Source organism: Nyctereutes procyonoides, unplaced genomic scaffold (genome assembly GCF_905146905.1).
Source record: "Nyctereutes procyonoides isolate TBG_1078 unplaced genomic scaffold, NYPRO_anot_genome, whole genome shotgun sequence".
NCBI lineage: Eukaryota > Metazoa > Chordata > Mammalia > Carnivora > Canidae > Nyctereutes > Nyctereutes procyonoides.
The window spans coordinates 28,348,407-28,367,433 of NW_026575082.1; the positions used below are offsets into that span (position 1 = coordinate 28,348,407).

The 19,027-nt window shown below is 35.8% G+C and overlaps 1 protein-coding gene across 7 annotated transcripts in view; it reads right to left on the bottom strand.

The window, feature by feature from the left end:
- The window catches only part of LOC129514447 (methyl-CpG-binding domain protein 5), a 433,503-nt gene that overhangs the window by 47,670 nt on the left and 366,806 nt on the right, over positions 1 to 19,027 (bottom strand). For all 7 annotated transcript variants that reach the window (XM_055333023.1, XM_055333027.1, XM_055333026.1 and 4 more), the window contains 4 exons: positions 17,019 to 17,691; positions 8,327 to 8,429; positions 7,091 to 7,271; positions 157 to 2,292 (listed from right to left, as the gene is read on the bottom strand). In XM_055333023.1, coding sequence (XP_055188998.1) covers positions 157 to 2,292; positions 7,091 to 7,271; positions 8,327 to 8,429; positions 17,019 to 17,131 — 2,533 coding nt within the window. In that variant the 5' untranslated portion in view covers positions 17,132 to 17,691. The remainder of the gene's footprint in view (positions 1 to 156; positions 2,293 to 7,090; positions 7,272 to 8,326; positions 8,430 to 17,018; positions 17,692 to 19,027) is intronic.

Sequence of the window (19,027 nt, forward strand, 5' to 3'; positions counted from 1 at the left end):
GCATTCTGTAAATAAAATTATAAATACTAAAGAAATGACAACAATTTCACAATGGGGAAAGGATCATTTCTTATCATAATAAATATTTTGGTACAAATTTTAAAAAATGTAGAAAAGTTTAGTACCTTGGGGTACTTTTTTCTAATAAAACCATACCTGCTTCAGAACTTGTTTGATTATAGCTGCTAACAATGCTGTTTGGTATCACTGGAGTGGAGGACGTTGAAATTCTTGACTGAGGTGGATTGGGATGTAATGAATTTCCTAAAGCCATGCCCGACTGACTGAGCATCCCACAGTTCCCGCTAGCCTGAATCTGATTTATTAAACCTGCAAGATGGTGGTTTGGGACTGGACTGTTACTGTGAACAAAGTTAGTGTTTGCATTGTGGCAGTGCACGGCTTCCCCTCTCAAAGGTATGTTCTGTGTCAGTGAATTCTGAAGAGCACTGGAGTTCATACTGGGATCTGTAAAATGCAGCTGGTTAGCAGAGCAAGGCAAAGCAGTATTTGAGCCCCCACAACCCGGGGTACTATTGCTACTCAAGTGAGAGCTTTGACAACTCATAGACTGTAGTAACTGAGACATTGAACTGATGGGAAATGAACCCTGACCCTGCTTTCTTAGCAAGTCGGGTCCAGGTTTAGGAACCGCAGAACTATCCATTTGAGACTGTCTGAGCAAACTCAACACTGTCGTAGGTGGCTGTTTTCTTTTCCGCAATGAGTCTTTTTGCTGAGACATCAGCTTATCTCTTAGTGCTGCTCGTCCACTTTGCCCTTCCCCTGTTGGGAGAAGCATGTTGGCAGTAGGAGGGAACATGGTGTTTAAAGTGCTATGTCCTTCAGTGTTGCCACTGCCAGCAACAGCTCCAGAATTGCTACTGCTGCTACAGTTGTTACCAGCAAGTTTGTTTTGATTTGCTAGCTGTGCTTTGGCTGCTGCTGAGAGTAAACTACTTGCTGGAAAGGAGGCAGCATTGTGCTGGTTCAAGATCTGATTTAAAGGCATTCCCAGCAAACCAGGCTGACTCTTTACAGAACCACTTCCGGCAGATGCAGTAGGAAAAGCTGCACTGCTTGGGGTATTTAGTACATTACTCATTCCAGCAATTAATGGGTTAGGGATATCCTTGTACTGATGATGTCCATCGGACTTGGTAGAAGGGCTTGATGGCATTGATGGCCTTGGGGACCCTATCGTTGACCTTGGTGACCTGGGTGGAACCTTAATACCACTACAAGTGGCCTGGGGTCCTAGAGGTGGCATCATGAAATTTCCGTGATCTGATGATGTGGAAGATGAGCGTGATCTTTGGGGCGATGCCTCAATCCTTCCAATTCCAGTCCCCATCATGTGCACTGGGGATGTCACTGGAGAAGGGGACAAGGAGGTTGAAGCTGAATGCTGAACTCTTTGTATATGACTCCCATGATTCATATGACCAGGTTTTACGGTTGGCAAAGGGAGATTACTTGGCAAAGGAACAACAGCAGGAGGCATGCTTACATTCATCACAGGTACCTGAGAGTGGACATTTGAATGGAAACTAGTTGGATTAATGATAACAGGGTTCTGATTCACCGGTTTACTAGGAATAGGGTCAAGAATGCCAAGTGGATCTTTCTCAGATGTTAATGGCTTTTTCTGAAGAGCACAAGAAGGTGGAGGAGGGGGAGGTGGGCCTTGGGGTGGTTTGTGGTGGAACATTGCTCGTGGTATTTCCATATTAGTTGAAAAATTACACATTGGTTTTTTCATTACTGGACTCTTTGTAGTCAAGGTTGGGGAAAGAGGTATATTAGTCCTTCCAGCCATTGCACAGGATGACTGTATAGGAGAACCATGTAGCATTACTGAAGGTGGAGAAAGAGGAGTCCTATTCAAATGAATAGGACTAGAATTGGGAGCTCCATGAAAACCAGGATTATTTCTTGTGAAGACATCTGGGCTTCCGAGTGGGTCAGTCCTTGGAGAGATTGAGCCGTCTCCATATATCTGGGAACCTGACGATGCTGGGCTGGGCAGGCCTCCGTGGCTGCCACGGAATGGAGATTTCTGTCCGTGTTCACTGCTGCCCAATCTCTGCCGGGGGTAGACAGGGTGGAGTTCTTGTTGCTGGCTTCCAGGCAGTTCTTGTACGTATAGCCTTCCCATGGCATTGGATGATCCGATCATTAACTTGAAAGGATTCTTACATTCAGGCATTACAGAATTTGTAATTCCTTCATGCGACTTATTTCTTACGGATCTTGGAGTTGCTGCCCGTGAAGGTACTACTGGAGTTGCATCTGATGTGAAAGACAAACAGAAATTCTGTTAGCAGTCTCAATTCTTTTGTGTTGGCATGGGGGGGAGGGAAGGAAAGGAGGAACTGCAGAAGGGAAGGTGTCTGGAAATAGAAATTGGCAAAAAGAAGTTGTGACTCTGTGCAATTAAAAAAAAAAAGGTTCTGGACTTGATAGTAAACTTGGATGGAAGAGAATTCACATTTTTCTCCCTTAGCTCACCAAAAGTTCTCCATAACTGTTCATTATGGGTGTTTACTTCTTATTGGATGAGAAAGGATGGGGATCTGAATCAGTACATACAGAGCCATTTAGCCATTTTAATAATATTTATGATATAAAAATCAAGATTGAGAGCCTATATGGAAATAGTAATGTTACTATCTTGTTGGATATGAGTTTTTTAAGAATGGGGTTACAGTAGAAAATTACAATCTGTATGGCATGTTCTCCTCTAATTTAAATGAATTGCTATTTTCATCAGAAAATGCGTTACCCTCTAAATGTTTCTGTTGCCTTACTCAAACTTCCCCAGGATAGCTACAAAAACTCTCCCTTATCTCAACATTCTTACTGTGAGAACAAGAGAATCTTAAATTTTGTGAAGTAAGTGAATGGGATTTTGAATCTTTTAAACTGGGAGTGATAACTAACAATAGTAAGTGCAGTGATACTGCAATCATGCTTAGCTTCATCAAGTCTGTAACAGTATAACGTGACAATTTCTTTGCCCTCCATCAGCTATTATTGTCAAAACAGCCTTAGTCAACCAACATAGGTAAAAGATTGTGATTCTTTTATCAGGATAGAGTTCCTATGCAAAATTTACTCGGAATGCTAAAATCTTCCGTACCGGGTTCCAATTGAGTATTCTCTTTTTGCAGCAAGCATTCCTCCCTCCCTGGCTTTTTGGAATCCCTTCTGTTCTTTTGGAGATCAAATAGAATATAGGCAACAAAAGCAAGCTGGCTCATCATACAGAATTTTCATTCTATCATGTCAGAATCCTAGGTTTAAGCTTTTTAGCCCTTGAGGACGTTTAACAATTTATAAAGTTGTGCCTTCTAAATAAAATCAGTTTCACATGCCGATTCCCATCATCTGGTGGTGGCTGCTTAGAGAGCTATGTTGAAAGGCTGTTGCACCCTAGCTGGGCTCTGTGAGAAAATGCGAATGTGTCTGTTACAGGCGCAGGCAATGGAAGTGGTACCTTTATAGTAGATGTTGGCCACCCCAATTCTGAGACTGGCAAAACATTAGCAAGTATACTTGGGTTCCCTTGCAATCAGAGGTATATTTACTTAGGTGGATAATGGTACACTTAAGATAAATATACTTCTCCTACCTGCTAGATAGTATACAGGTAAAATTATATTGTAACAATTTCTTTTTTTTTTAATTTTTTTAAAAAATTTATTTATGATAGGCACATAGTGAGAGAGAGAGAGAGAGGCAGAGACATAGGCAGAGGGTGAAGCAGGCTCCATGCACCGGGAGCCCGACATGGGATTCGATCCCGGGTCTCCAGGATCGCGCCCTGGGCCAAAGGCAGGCGCCAAACCGCTGCGCCACCCGGGAATCCCTATTGTAACAATTTCTAAGACAGTGGTTTTCAACCTGGGGTATACAGGAGTCTAGGTAGAGCACATTAAAGAAGTAAGAGAATGCAGCGAACATATATACTTTTCTTGGAAAAGTGGGCTTTCTGTTTCTAGTATGGTAGAGCTTATTTGATAGAGTGGTTTTGGCACATAATATATGAAAAGTTGAGAACCACTGATATACGAGAACTGCAGCAGATAAACCCAACTGAACTTATTTTCATGTTAAAGACAGAATTTTAAAGTTCACAGTTAAAGGAATACTCTATGACAAATATTTGAGGCATTGTGCCTAGCAGCTAGTGAGAGCACAGTTGTCTGTATTAACATCACTAGCATTATTATATGATTAACTGTGTCCTCGTTAGCACCAAAACCACTGAGTTGTGTCTTTTATTGTTATTTATATAATTATCTATAGTTCAATGATTGAAAGTATAGATACTGGCATTCTTATATTCCACAGAATTTAGAAAACAGCTGTGGCTTAGAAAGGATTTCTTCCATACCTGGGGAAAAGTAGTCACCATCTTTAAAATGGCAGGAATACTGAATAAACAAACAAAAGTCATGCCAATGTTATGTTATGTTTAGGAGCTAAAGTATTACAAGAGTTGGCAAGTGGAAATGCTGGGCACTCAAGGGGCTTACATGTACACTCAAGTAGACCTTTCAAAAGAACAGACAGAAACTAAATATATCCTCATGTATGTAAACTAAAGAGGAGTGAAAATTACTACATGAGTCTTCTTAACTTTTATTTAAATCCCAACCCTATAATACAGTTTAATATTGGGAAAGTAAGATAAATGCTATGTCTGAAGCTAGTAAAAGAGTAGCAGTTAATCCAATAAATCATATCATTTTAAAAGGGGGTGAGATGTACCTTTTATGCCTATGCTGGTTAAAGATTTACCTTTAATTTCAATAATGAAGCCTGTATGCATAGGGTGTGATAAAGGACCTAGATCAAGATTCTGCTAGGGTAATTAAAAAAAGGGGCAAGGCAGACTTTGTAGAAAGAGGTAAAATTGATATACTGTGATATGAGAATGGCGGTAGACATATGCAAGGTAATATGCAAAATAAAAATGTAGCTAATCAAGGTGGCAAGATAATGGTAAATTCCAAATAATTTATAACAGTTAAATATATCTTTAAGCTTTTGCTGTATCTCTTAACTTAAAAAAAAATGTAGCTCATAAAAAAACAAAAACAAAAACAAAAACAAAAAAACAAGAAAAATTCCCTGAATTTTTTTTCTTATATACCTTTGTGGAGCAATTTTTTCCTGATCATTCTTGTTAGAGTTCAAAGGTTAGAGTTACTGAAGAGTAGCTCTCTTCAAATTTGTCCCTTCTTGTTCTTTATAGGAGTTCTAAGTGTGATTCTTTAATTACCTATATGCTGTCACAACTACTCTATCTAAAGCTGTCAATAATTTGGCCTCCACTTACCTACACATATTTAACCTTCCACTCAAGTCAGATTAGTGTCCACATCATCTCTTAATTATGTTATACATAATGAATACTGAATAAGAATCTTCTTATTTCCCTCATATGTCCAAATCTTACCATTTTCCAGGGATGGTTCAAATCTGGGGTTGACCAGAAAGCCTTCTCTGATCACTGCAAGTTATACTCATTGTTCCTATTTTTCAGAACTCTGCAGAATGATATCATTTATCTCTCATAAACAAATGCTTTGGTGCTCAGCCACATGTTATCTCGAATTATTACTCAAGTGTTAAGTTGATTGTAATATTTTGGAGGGAATTCACATCCTAGCTCATATAAAAAGAAGTTCCCGAGTCTCAAAGTATAATTCCACAAATTAAATATGAGTTATAATGGGAAAAGTTACCATAACAATGGAGAAATTGGATAAGTATATAACCAAGCACTCAAGCTTAATGTCTTCATTATAGGATAAATTGACATTATGTGCCTCCTAATAAGGACATAATATCACCTATGCAGGGGCACCTGGGTGGCTTAGTGGTTGAGCATCTGCCTTTGGCTCAGGTTGTGACCCCGGGGTCCTGGGATTGAGTCCCGCATCAGGCTCCCCGCAGGGAGCCTGCTTCTCCCTCTGCCTGTGTCTCTCCCATGAATAAATAAATAAAATCTTAAACAAAACAAAACAACATCACCTATGCAATATTCTACCAAATTGTGTTTAACCTGAGTATAAGTAAATATGAGGAAACAATCAGGCAAATCCAAATTGAGGAACATCTATAAAACTGAACTGGGCTCTCCAAAACCAGATTTTAAAAGACTGGGAAATTGGTGTAGATTAAGGAAGTGTAACAATTTAGTACAGTTGTACAATCTTTGATTGCATCCATGGTTTAAAAAAATCTAAGAAATTATTAGGACAACTGGAATTTATTAGGACAATTACATTCTAATTATATATACTGCATATTGGATAATAAGTGCTAAAGTTTTTGAATGTGATAATTAGATTGCGGTTTATATAGGGAAACACCCATATGTGCGGAAATATTTTGGGATGAGTTGTCATAATATTTGCAACCTCTGCCACAAAATGTTAATTGTTGAATTTAAGTGAAGGGTACTTGGGTGCTCATGAACTGTTTATGTAATTTTTCTGGAGCTTTGAAATTTTTAGAAAATAAAAGCATGTGTGTGTATGTGTGTGTGCGTGTGCGTCTGTGCGTGTTGGAGGTATGAAAAGTTCCTGACAAGGTGATTTCTCTTAGTAGGTGCTCAAGAAATAGCTATTGAGTGACTGAGAGAATAACACTGCTAGCTCTGGCAATACTGCTGGTTCTGCTTGAGGACTTGATACCAAGCATCCAAACCAGCTCTAGGAAAAAGGTTACTTGACACCAATGGCACTTTCTCCTTTGTTAGTTCAGCTCTGGGAACTTGCATAGCATTTGTTATGTGTTAATTGGTATTTATTCGGCTGAGTTAACTCAATGATTCAGGAAATCTGGGAAGACAACTTCATAGGAATTTTCCAGACTGATCTGCTATTTGTAAAAAAAAAAAAAGAAAAAAAAAGAAAAAAAAAGAAAAAAAAAAGATAAGACATATATAACTTTAAAAGCATTCTGCATGTTTCAAAATGGGACTCAGAAAATGTTTGGCAAAGTGATTTCCAGGGACTCCTTTAGGAGAGAAGTTGGGGAGGCAAATTTCTAAACCTTTCACTATATTACATACTTGTTCCTCCCCCGGGACTGGTGAGCACCAGAGAAGGATGTGGGGCTTCCATGCTTTTGTGAAGTGTGGCCACGGCAATGATTTTTCTTTTATGTATGCATAGCTTTGTGACATCTTCATCTGCTTTAACATCTTCTGCAGTTCTCTGTTTCACAGCAGCTCCAGGATCAAAATTAAACACCTGAAAAAAGAATTCTCTGTTTAGAATATGTCTATAAAAACATTAAATTAAAAAAAAATCCTCTTGTTAAAAGAAAAGTTTTGCATAGATTAAGCCATAAATTTGAATAAAACTGTCTGAGGTTTTTAAATTTAAGAAAACAACTTTATATATAAGAATAACAAATACTTCTGCCGAACTCTTGGTTTTTAGTGACAAAGTAAGTAGTGGAAATAAGACAACCAAGATAAAGATATGGAAAGGCATAATGTCTGATGTTTCCAATTTTAGATACTTTCTGATGTTATAACAGTACAAAAACAAAAGTACAGTTAAAAATCCCTAAAAGCTGACATTTCTACCTGCTAACTTTTTCTTTGGCTTTATTTTACTACTGTATTAATTTTACCTTTCCATGGATTTAAAAAGTCTATTACTCTATTTTTTAAAAATCTTACTACCTATTGCATATATACTTAAATGCTTTTTTTTTGGGGGGGTGAATGAGGTGACATAAATAAAAGGAAAAATTATTTATTAATCTTTAGTTCTAAAATTAGCACATAATAGATATTCAAAGAACAGTGACCCATTTCTATTCTATTCTTAATATTTTATCATTTAAAATAACTATTTTTTACCTTGTAAAGGACTAAAACTGTTTTACTTTTGGCTCGGAGGGTTCAGCTTTGTGATTTTAGAAATATTTGTGGCAGATTTATCAATACCAGTGCAAAAAAATAATATTGCAAATTGAGCAGTTACAGTAGGGGGAAAATGCACTACTAAATAGCATGGGTATAGCTCAAATAAAAAGGTGCCGAAAAGATTTTGGTGAAGTATTTAATATGAATATAGATTTGTCACCTTTGAAAATGGCTGGGAGTTGAACATTTTCTACAATTTTTAAGCATTCCAGAACACATGCAAAAGATACCTAATTAGATAAAGGCTCTAAAATGCACATATGATTGGGGAGAAGTAATATAAAAATGAAATGCCAAATGAGAAAAGCAAATATATGAAACACCTAAAAAAATACAAAACTGCCAACAGATCTATTGTGAAATGGTTACCTTGGGAAGAATAAGAGGACATTCCAAGCCACACTTGCATGTTCCGTCAGTAAGCAGGTATGTTTTAACCTGCTCCAAGCAAGATAACAAAGACCCACTGGGACTGTAAAAATAGTTTAAAAAAACATCAGGAAATAATTCTGACTACACATATTATATGAAAAAAGGCATAATTTATAGTCTTACTGTCCTTCACAAGATAACATTTTCCTACTAAGGAAAAACATTTGCTTTGTCAATATTATGTTATCTACTAAATTATAGCCTTTAACACTATTGCTCTTTCTTTTAACCAAAATATTTCTCAGAAAAATAAAGATTTTTCATAGAAAATTAAATAAATGTGTTTTGAAAACCAAGAGTGGATTACGGATGAGAAAAATGCTACTCTTAAGAAAGTACAGAAGCAGGCAAGAAAGGAAAAGAAAACTACATGAAAGCAATCATTATTTTAAACTAGAAGCTCAACCTTTAAAGCTGTTTGAAGAAATACTAAAATTTAGGAACATGTTGGAAGTCAAACCAGAAAGTCCCTAAGTTTGCAAGTTTCCTTTAATCTTGGAGTCTAGAACCAAATTGCCCCAATGTAAAAACAGATTTCTCTTTTTTCCCCAATACATGTGTTTCTTTGAAGATCGGCTAAGTGTGGCCCAATCAAATAATACTGAGGAACCAAACCATACTGGCGAGGAAGAAGAGCATGCAGAACTGACAAAGGATGGGGAACCCTTAAGAAAATAGGGCTTTACACGGCAGAAAAGTGCCTTGCACGTCTTCTGGTTTGTAATTGCAGTAGTGGTTTCAGTGTTTCTACCCTGTGGTTCATAAAAGTCAGTATAATATATGCATACTGACCAAGTTTAAGTCTTCAGAATAGGTACTAATTCTAATGACAGAATAAGTCTTTGATTTTTATTTACAAGGGGTGTTATTTAAAACGGGCAATCTACACTTTAGGACTTTCATTGTTAATATGCTCATTTTACAACTTAAATCCATGTTATGCTTTGAAAATTATTATATATTTTTCATTCAAGAATATCTTTTATTTATGACTATTTACTAAAACCTTTATTTTAGCTTTCTGATTAAATTTATCCAGAAATAATACTATCCTTTTTGTAAACAAAGCATTTTTCTACTGTGGGCAGACTGTCTATATAAAAACACAGGTAACAATTTTCTATCTATAAATAAACCAACTTTAAAATGCAATTCACATTTTATTTAGGGACATTCATATAAATGACTTATGAATGTAGAAAATCTCAATTAAAATCCTCAACATTGTTGACTCAACTATTCATTTAGACTAACAGTTTTTTTCAGATGATATGCAAAAAATAATAATCCCTATATTACAGACTTGAGTTCCACCCCAGTGGTAGGGCAACCAGATGATTTTAAAGGTCTGGTAATTTTGATAAAACAAGATTACCAATCAGTTGTCATATGAAGACTTCATGAATTTTGTGAAAAGAAACTGCCTAGCATTTTACAGTTAAAGAAAGTGTATGGACTAAATCCTAGAAGAATGTAATTGTAAAATTAAACCTGAAGACAAAAATTCCTGAATTCTATTAGAGTACTCTACTTTAGACACTTTAAAAACATTTCCTCTCAATCAGTCAGTTGAGTTCTTTCCTTCAGTTGGAGCTCTTTAATTAACTTTTGGGAGTAATAATTAATGTAAAAAATAGTTACAAGTCTTACGGCATAGATAAAGCTCAAAAGATTGAAAGCAGGTGGGAAATTTCCTGTGCAGCTTCAATGCCGCCCTGAGGCAGGAGCAGCTGGAGACTAACCTAAATATTACAAGCAAACTGTACAGAAGGAGGGCTAGCCTCCTATATATGTTTAAGTCGTAATTTAACCAGTTATATATACAAATAAAAAGCAAGCTGACTAAATTTGTTTGATGGTGCTTTACCTTATTTAGCAAAGTTTGTTTCTGTAATAATTCTTAGTGTATAGATCTGGATTTGGAGAACTCACACAAACAGAAAATGAAGTCCTTGTACACTTGGAAAATCATGAATGGCCAAGATAAATGACAGATTCTTACACTTAACTTGGTTTAACCTAGCTCTCTGCAATCTAAAAAGCTGATATGTCTTTCACTGGGATAAAGATTAAGTAAAAAATTAAATTATTAAGATTTTAGAGTCATTTGTGCTTTAAGCTGAATATATATTTGCTCTTTATGGGCTCAAATAATCATAAATATAAACAGTAATAGTGATATCTTGCTATATTATATTTACAACAAAGTATTTTTAGCAGTTATTTTTAACAGCATTGGCAATAAAAACACTTTGAAAAAGTTATGTGTCCTTGTTCATCTTATCTACTGGATGAGCACCACATTCTCTGCTTTCTTATCCTTTCATTCCAATTAATATAGAGCACATCTTTACTATTACAGAAATAAAATACTTATGTACAAAAGAATTTCAAGAGGTAATTAAGTTTACCTCAAGAGACAAATTACACAAAGCAAACAAAACTGAGATAGATTCTGAACTGACTTCTAAGTTGTTAAGGTATGAAATAATTTGTATTTATGTAATAGAAAATAACTCATTTATATAAATACATCTTTGTACAAGTAGAGAATTCCACTGAAGCTGGGATACAAATAACCACACTGAAAGAAATAGCATTAATTTAATGATGCAATGTGATATCTTTTAAAAAGTCCTAAGTCTGTTTTTATATTACATCACAAAGAAAGGTTTATGCTATCATAACCTTTCATATACTTCCAGATAAACTACAAAATAAGTCTCTTAGATGCCATTTGTTTAATAATAAGACTAAAACTTGGTTAAGGGTTCAAGATTATAGGTAGGAAGGTCCTGAGCTCAACTCCTTCCATGGACACAATAAGTCTAAACTACACATGGAATACTGTCCCTTAAAGACCTAGAAACCATGAACAGAGAGCGTCCACAGCAGGGGCAGCACCGAGATGGGCGGAAGACGCAGAGATGCAGTCTCAGTAAGGAAAAAAACCACACCCCAGGCACGAAGTCCCACAGTCAGGAATATCTCAAAGGTATGGGCCTCTTCCCTAAAAAAACAAGAGATTTAAGCTCTACATCAGGCAAACCCAATCCTTAGATCTTACAGAGGAGGGACAAGCCCCCCAAATAGCTGGCTATGAAAACCAATAGAGAATATATCCAGATAAACTGTATAATTATAGGGGGAAAAAAAAACCCTGTTCTCAAAGGGCTCATGCATAGACTCACTTGACCCAGAAACCAGAGCAAAAACACTATTGAAAAGTGCATAGACCACAGTGAAAGATACCTACTTACCAATCTTGGAGAGCCTGCTGGAGAGGCAGAAGGTAGCAGGGCCTCTCCCCAAGGACTAAGACACTGGTGACAGTCATTTCTGCTACCTCAATCTGCCATGCTGATCCAGGCACTGGTGGGCACCATTTTGGTATCCTCTTCCTAGAACACTAATGCAAAGGAGTGTGCTCTGCTGAGAGTTTTACAAAACCTGGCACATCTGCCAGGCCTTGCAGCTAATAGGACACTAATCTTGCCCACCAGCATGCCTGTAGCAATTACCCTAGGGCCACACAACCAGCCAGGCCAGGGGCCAGCCCTACCCAGCAGTACACCCACAGTAATTGCAACCCCACTATAACAGGAGGGTATACATTGCCCACACAAGGGATACCTCTATAGCAGCTGGTTCTGGTGATTAGGGAGGATTGCACTTCTGGGCCCCATGGGACATCTCTTATATAAGCTACTCCTTCAGGATCAGGAGAGGTAGCTGAACTGCCCAATACATAGAAACAAACACAGAGAGGTAGGCAAAATGAAAAGAGAGAGGATTATGTTCAAAAGAACAAGACAAAACCTCAAAAAAAGAACTAAACAAACAGAGAAACAATCTGTCTGATAAAGATGTCAAAGTTATGGTCATAAACATACTTACTGAACTCGTGAGAACAATGGATGAACACAGAACTTCAACAAAGGGACAGACAATATAAGAAAGTACCAATCAGAGATGAAGATTACCATAACAGAACTGAAAAATACACTAGAAGGAATAAACAGCAGATTAGATGATACAGAAAAATGTATCAGCAATATTCCAATACCCTGGAAGACAGGGTAATGGAAATAGCCTAAAGTGAATGACAAAAGAGAAAAAAAATAAAAAAAAAAGAACAGTTTAAGAAATTCCTGAAACAAAAGGAAAGAAAAGAAAAGAAAAAAGTCCCGAATCCCTGAAGCAACATTAAGCAGACTAACATTCACATTATATTTAGGGGTTGCATAAGTAGAAGAAAGAGAGAAAGCACTGGAAAACTTATTTGAAAAAATTATAGTTGAAAATGTCTTTGACCTGGGGAAGGAGAGACGTTCACATTCAGGAAGCACAAAGAATCCCAAACAACATGAACCTACAGATCTACATCCAGACACATTATGATTAAAATGTCAAAAATTAAAGATAAAGAAAGAATCCTTAAAAAAAAAAAAAGAGAGAGAGAGAAAAGCAATTAGTTACATATAAGGGAATTCCTATAAGACCATCAGCTGATTTTTCAGCAGAAACTTTGCAGGTCAGAAAAGAGTGGCATGATAAATTCAAAGTGCTAAAAAGAAGAAGAAGAAGAAGAAGAAGAAGAAGAAGAAGAAGAAGAAGCAGCAGCTTACAACCAAGGATATTTACCTGGCAAAGTTATCAATCAGAATTGAAGGGGAGATAGAGTTTCCTAGAGGAGCAAAAGCTAAAGGAGTTCATCACAACTAAACTGGCTTTACAAGAAATATTAAAGGGACTACTTTAGGTGGAAAAGAAAAAGCCATGACTAGAAATAAGAAGATATATGAAAGAAAAAAAATCTTACTGGTAAAGGCAAACATATAGGAAAGGTCGTGAATCAACCACTTATAAAGCTAGGATAAAGGTTAAAAGACAAAAGTAGTAAAGTCAATGATATCTGTAATAATTAAAGGATACACAAAATAAAAAGATGTAAAACATAAAATGTGGATAGAGGAAAGCAAAAACATAGTGCTTTTGGAATGCTTTCAAACTTAAGCGACCACCAACTTAAAATAGATTGTGATATGTATTGACTGTTCTGTATGAACCTCATGGTAACCAAAACCCAAAAACCTAAAATAGATATGCAAAATATAAAGGTGAAGGAATCCAAACATAAAACTAAAGAACATCATCAAGTTACAAAGAAAGATAGCAAGAGAAGAAAGGAGAAGAGTAGAACTACAAAAACAACCATGAAACAACAAAATGGCAATAAGCACACACTTACCAATAATTACTTTAAGTGTAAATGGACTAAATGTTTGAATCAAAAGACACAGGCCAAATGGATAAAAAACAAAAACAGAACCCATCTATATGCTGCCTATATAAGAGACTTCAGATCTAAAGACACACATAGAGACTGAAACTGAAGGGCTGAGAAAAGATACTCTATAGAAATGGAAACAAAAACAAAGCTGGGGCAGAGATACTTATATCAAACAAAACAGACTTAAAACAAAGGCTGTAACAATAGATTAAAAAAAAAGGAAATTACAAAATGACAAAGGGATCAATTTAACAAGAAGATATAACACGTTTAAATATTTATGTGCCCAACACAGCAGCACCTAAATACATAAAGCAAATAGTAAGAGACAGAAAGGGAGAAACTGACAGTATAATAATAGGGAACTTAACACTCTACTTACATTAATGGATAGATCATTCAGTCAGAAAATCAATAAGGAAACTTTGGCCTTAAACTACCCACTGGACCAGAGGACTTATTAGATATATACAGAACATTCCATCAAGTGCACATGGAGCATCCTCCAGGATACATCATGTCAGGCTGCAGAAGTCTCAATAAATTTGAGAAATTGAAATTATATCAAGTATCTTTTCCAATTACACTAATGAAACAAATGTAAAATCAATTACAAGAAGAGAAACTGAAAAAACACAAACACATGGAGACTAAACATCATGCTACTGAACAACAGTGAAGAAATAAAAAAATATTTTGAGACAGATAAATACAACATCCTAAAATTTATGGGATGCAATCAAAAGCAGTGTTAAGAGGGACATTTAAAGTGATACTGTTCTGCTTCAAGAAACAAGAAAAATCTCAAATAAGGATTTTAACCCCACACCTAAAGGAACTAGATAAAGAACAAACAAAACCCAAAGTTAGTAGAAAGAGGAAATAAATATTAGAGTTGAAATAAGTGAAATAAAGATTAAAACTTAAAAAATTGAAAAGATTAAGGAAACTAAGCACTGGTTCTTTGAAAACATAAACAAAATTGATGAACATTTAGCTAGATTCATCAAGAAAAAAAAGAAGAGAGCACCCAAATAAATAAAATATCAATGAAAAAGGAGAAAAGATCCTGAATAGCCAAATCAATCTTGAGAAAGAAGAACAAAGCTGGAGGTAATCATAATCCCCATTTCAAACTTACTACAAAGCTATTGTAATCAAAACACTATGGTATTATCACTAGCACAAAAACAGACACACAGATCAATATAACAGAATTTAGAGAGCCCAGAAATAAACCCATGATTATAGGGTCAATTAATATACAACGAAGTAGGTAAGAGTGTACAATGGGGGAAAAGACAATCTCTTCAATAAGTGTTGCTAGGAAAACTGGACAGCTACATGCAAAATAGCAAAACAGGATCACTTTCTTACACCATACACCAAAATAAGCTCAAAACTGAAGACTTGAAGGTAAGATCTAAAACCATAAGACTCTTGGAAGAGAACATAAGCAGTAAGCAAGCTCTTTGACATCAGTCTTAAGCAATATTTCTTTGGATCTGTCACCTCAGGCAAGGATAGCAAAACTAAAAATAAATAAATGGGACTGTATTAAACTAAAAAGCTTTGTACACAGTGAAGGAAACCATCAACAAATAAAAAGGCAACTTACTGAATAAGAGAAGATATTCACAAAAGGTATACCCAAAAAGGGGTTAACGTCCAAAATATCTAAGAACTCATACAACTTAATATAAAAAAAAATCAGATTAAAAAATGTGCAAATGACCTGAACAGACATTTTCCCAAAGATATACAGGTGGCCAACATGCACATGAAAACATGCTCAACATCGCTAACCATCAAGGAAATGCAAATCAAAAGCACAACAAAATATCTCCTCACAAGTGTCAGAATGGCTGTCATTAAAAAGATAAGAAATAACAAATGTTGGTCAGGATGTGGAGAAAAAGGAACCCTGTGCATTGCTGGTATGAATGTAAACTGGAGCAGCAAGTTTGAAAAACAGTATGGATCTTCCTCAAAAAATTAAAAATAGAAATACCATATGACCCAGTAATTCTACTTCTAGATACTTAACCAAAGAAAATGAAAACACTAATTCAAAAAGACATTTGCACTTCTATGTTCATCAGCATTATTTGCAATAGCCAAGATACGGAAGCACCCTAGATGTTTACAGATAGATGAATTGACAAAGGAGATGTGGGACACACATCCCCCAGCGCACCCACGCTGGAAAATTAGTGATAAAAAAAAGATGAAACCTTGCCATTTGTGACAAGGTGGATTAATGAAGAGGGTAGTAAGCAAAATATGTCAGAGAAAGACAAATACTGCATAACTTCACTTATATGTGGAATCTAAAGAACAAAATAAGTGAATAAACAAAACAGAAACAGACTCAGATACAGAAAACAAACTGGTGGTTGACAGAGGGGAGATGGGTAGAGGGATGGACAAAATACATGAAGGGGATTAAGAGGTATGATCTTGCAGTTATAAAATAGGTAAGACACAGAGATGTAATGTACAGCACAGGGGATAGTCAATAATATTGTAATAATCTGTATGATGATAGAGGGTAACTGGACTTACTGAGGTGACCATTTCATAATGCATATAAATATTGAATCACTAAGCTGTAGTAATAAAACTAATACAATATTATATGTCAGTTAAAAAAAAACCCTTGAAACTTGCTAACGGTTCAGTTATTCCATTCAACTTGGACACAAGATATATATCACCAAAATTTAAAAGATCAGACATTTGCATTTTATTTGTATGATTTTTACTTGTGAGATGAAGAGCCATCTCCAACATGACTTTTTCTTTTTTACTATTATATGCAGCAGAATAAAAACTGCACAGAAAAAACAGGGAAATTATTTTTAGTTAATATCAGGAATTAAGAAGACTCATGACTAAAACTGCCTACAGATAAAAACACTCAACTTTACATCAGAAAAGTCAGCTGAAGCACTAGACAGACAGAATAATATTGTCCAGAGATATCAGGTCTATTTCTAGGATTTTACTTTCTCCTGTGAATGTGGTAATGATGCTTATATGTTTCTTTTAGAAATCTTCATATTTTTCTTTATCCTCGTTACAGAGATAAGCAGAATGACACCTTATATAAACACAAGTAATGCATAAAAATTCTCTCTTGTAACCTAAGGCAATTTACATTGCAAAACAGGACAGCATAAAACACTCAAATATTTCCAGCACGAAGGTCATTTATTCAAATTTATGTGAGGTGCTGTCAGTGATGGTATTTTGCTCCCTCAAAGGAATAGACTCTACCTTCTTAATTTCGGGATTGCAAACTTGTAGGAGACCACAGGTAATAATAAGGCTCACCTGACATAAAGCACTCCATTTTGATCCACACGCCGCTGCCAACCCACAGGAACTTGTATAGCTGGAAGACCTCCATCTTTGTCCCCTCCGTCACAGTCCTTGCCTCCATTCATTTTCTGTGTCTGCTTGGGACTCTCCAAAGATATCAGCAATAAGATGATATCCTTATATTACAGGGCATGATGGCCTTCAAAAATGGCCAATGCAGCACAGTTTTTCCCAGACTGTACAAAATGCATTGGGAAGCTTCGGCTCAGTTTGGAACCAAGTCCTTGAAATCTGCCATTGTGGAAAAAATCAGTTTCCCATTATAATCTACATTAAATAAACAATATTTAATTCCTAAGGATGGTCTACATGGGTAAAAATGAGTGCTTCTGACTAAGGAAAATCATATTCGCCAATGCTGGTACCTGCCTGGATTGGGGGAGGGGAAGAGTGTAAAGTTTTTAGTTCAACATTTTGTCTTGAACCTTGATGTCAGACTAAAATAACCTCTATTGTCTACAGACCGGTCTCATTTTTACAGTGTGAGTCGGTTAATATTTCCAGGTACTACCCGCCTTTAGAGACCACATTCTTTAAACTTTCTCTTCATCTTCCAATCTGAATCCAAGATGTTGCAGGTTGGTTCATCTGATGTTTTCATTCTTCAAAATTCCAATAATGCAGCCTGAAACATATGTAAATATGTAAACTGTATATTTAATATTGAAAAACTGAGAAGTGCACAGTTTTAAAGATATATTAAACAGCTAAGTGCACCAAACCACTTTGATGTTCTCTGCAGTCAAAATCACATGTCAAATTCGTCTTGTTTTCTTCTTCCAACTTGATCTACTCACTCTAGTTAAACCAATTTGGTTGCTCTTCACCACATGCAACTTTCTAATTAGAGATAGATGCATAATCATAGCATTTCACAAATACACAAACACACACACACATGCACACACAAGGCCTCCCTACATTAAAAATGTATCCATCACCTCATGTTCTGATAATTGGAAAGTTTTGTGCTAACCCAATTACATTTTATCACTCTTTAATTGTACATATGCTTATGATTTTCTTTTCTAATCATCATATTGGCCTAAAGGAGAAAAAGCTTCTTTTATTTAAGAAAAAATTAAAAGAAAATATACAGTACATTTCCAGATACAAGAAATTTCCCCCACAGTTCTTGAATAGAAGAGTGGGAGTTGCTTTATAGTTAAGATTTACAAATTCCCATCTATTATGGGGTACTCTATTACTTCCTTTATTTTTTATTTATTTTATTTTATTTTATTTTTTTCTTACTTCCTTTATTAAGTCACAAGGTCCTGCTTGGGGGAAAATATACTGGCTTGAGACAACAAGCAATCAGTGCTAGTGTGGAAAGCTTGAAAGAGGTCATCTTAATGGAATTGCTAAGTAAAAAAAGATGGCAAATAAAATTTGAAAAGATTTAGTACTTAATCCTAACGGAGAATGTAACAGTGGCTAGTGTTACTTCTTGTGGTACATAAGTCTTTCTATCATCAATTTAATATGTAGTGTGTAATTACTTTGTGGGGCCCATGAAATTATACTAAGGGATGAATGAAAAAAATCATTCTACTGTTATATGAGGGAGACACGTGGCTTGGGATAAAACTGTCCTGTGACAGCACCATCACAGATTTTTAAAAAATGCCGTACTCAGGCAACTTAACTGAAGGTGAAGGTGATAATGCTCTGGAAAACTGTTAAAAGGCTTAAGACTCATGAAAATACTAAAACTGTTTTTAAAAAATTTAAAAGATTTATATTTTAGAGGTTTAAAATATGTATGCATAACTTAACAAATTAAATCTTGTAAATAAAGACATAACTACTTTATCCGCATTCCTAAAACCCCACATCATTTAAGGTAGCTCCAAACATTTTTGGGGCTGTCTTCATTGAGGAATCAGGAGAATGCCTCAAACTAAAAGGCATCATGTATTCAGGCAAGTGCTCTATTTGCAGCCTGGGCTCGGAGACAG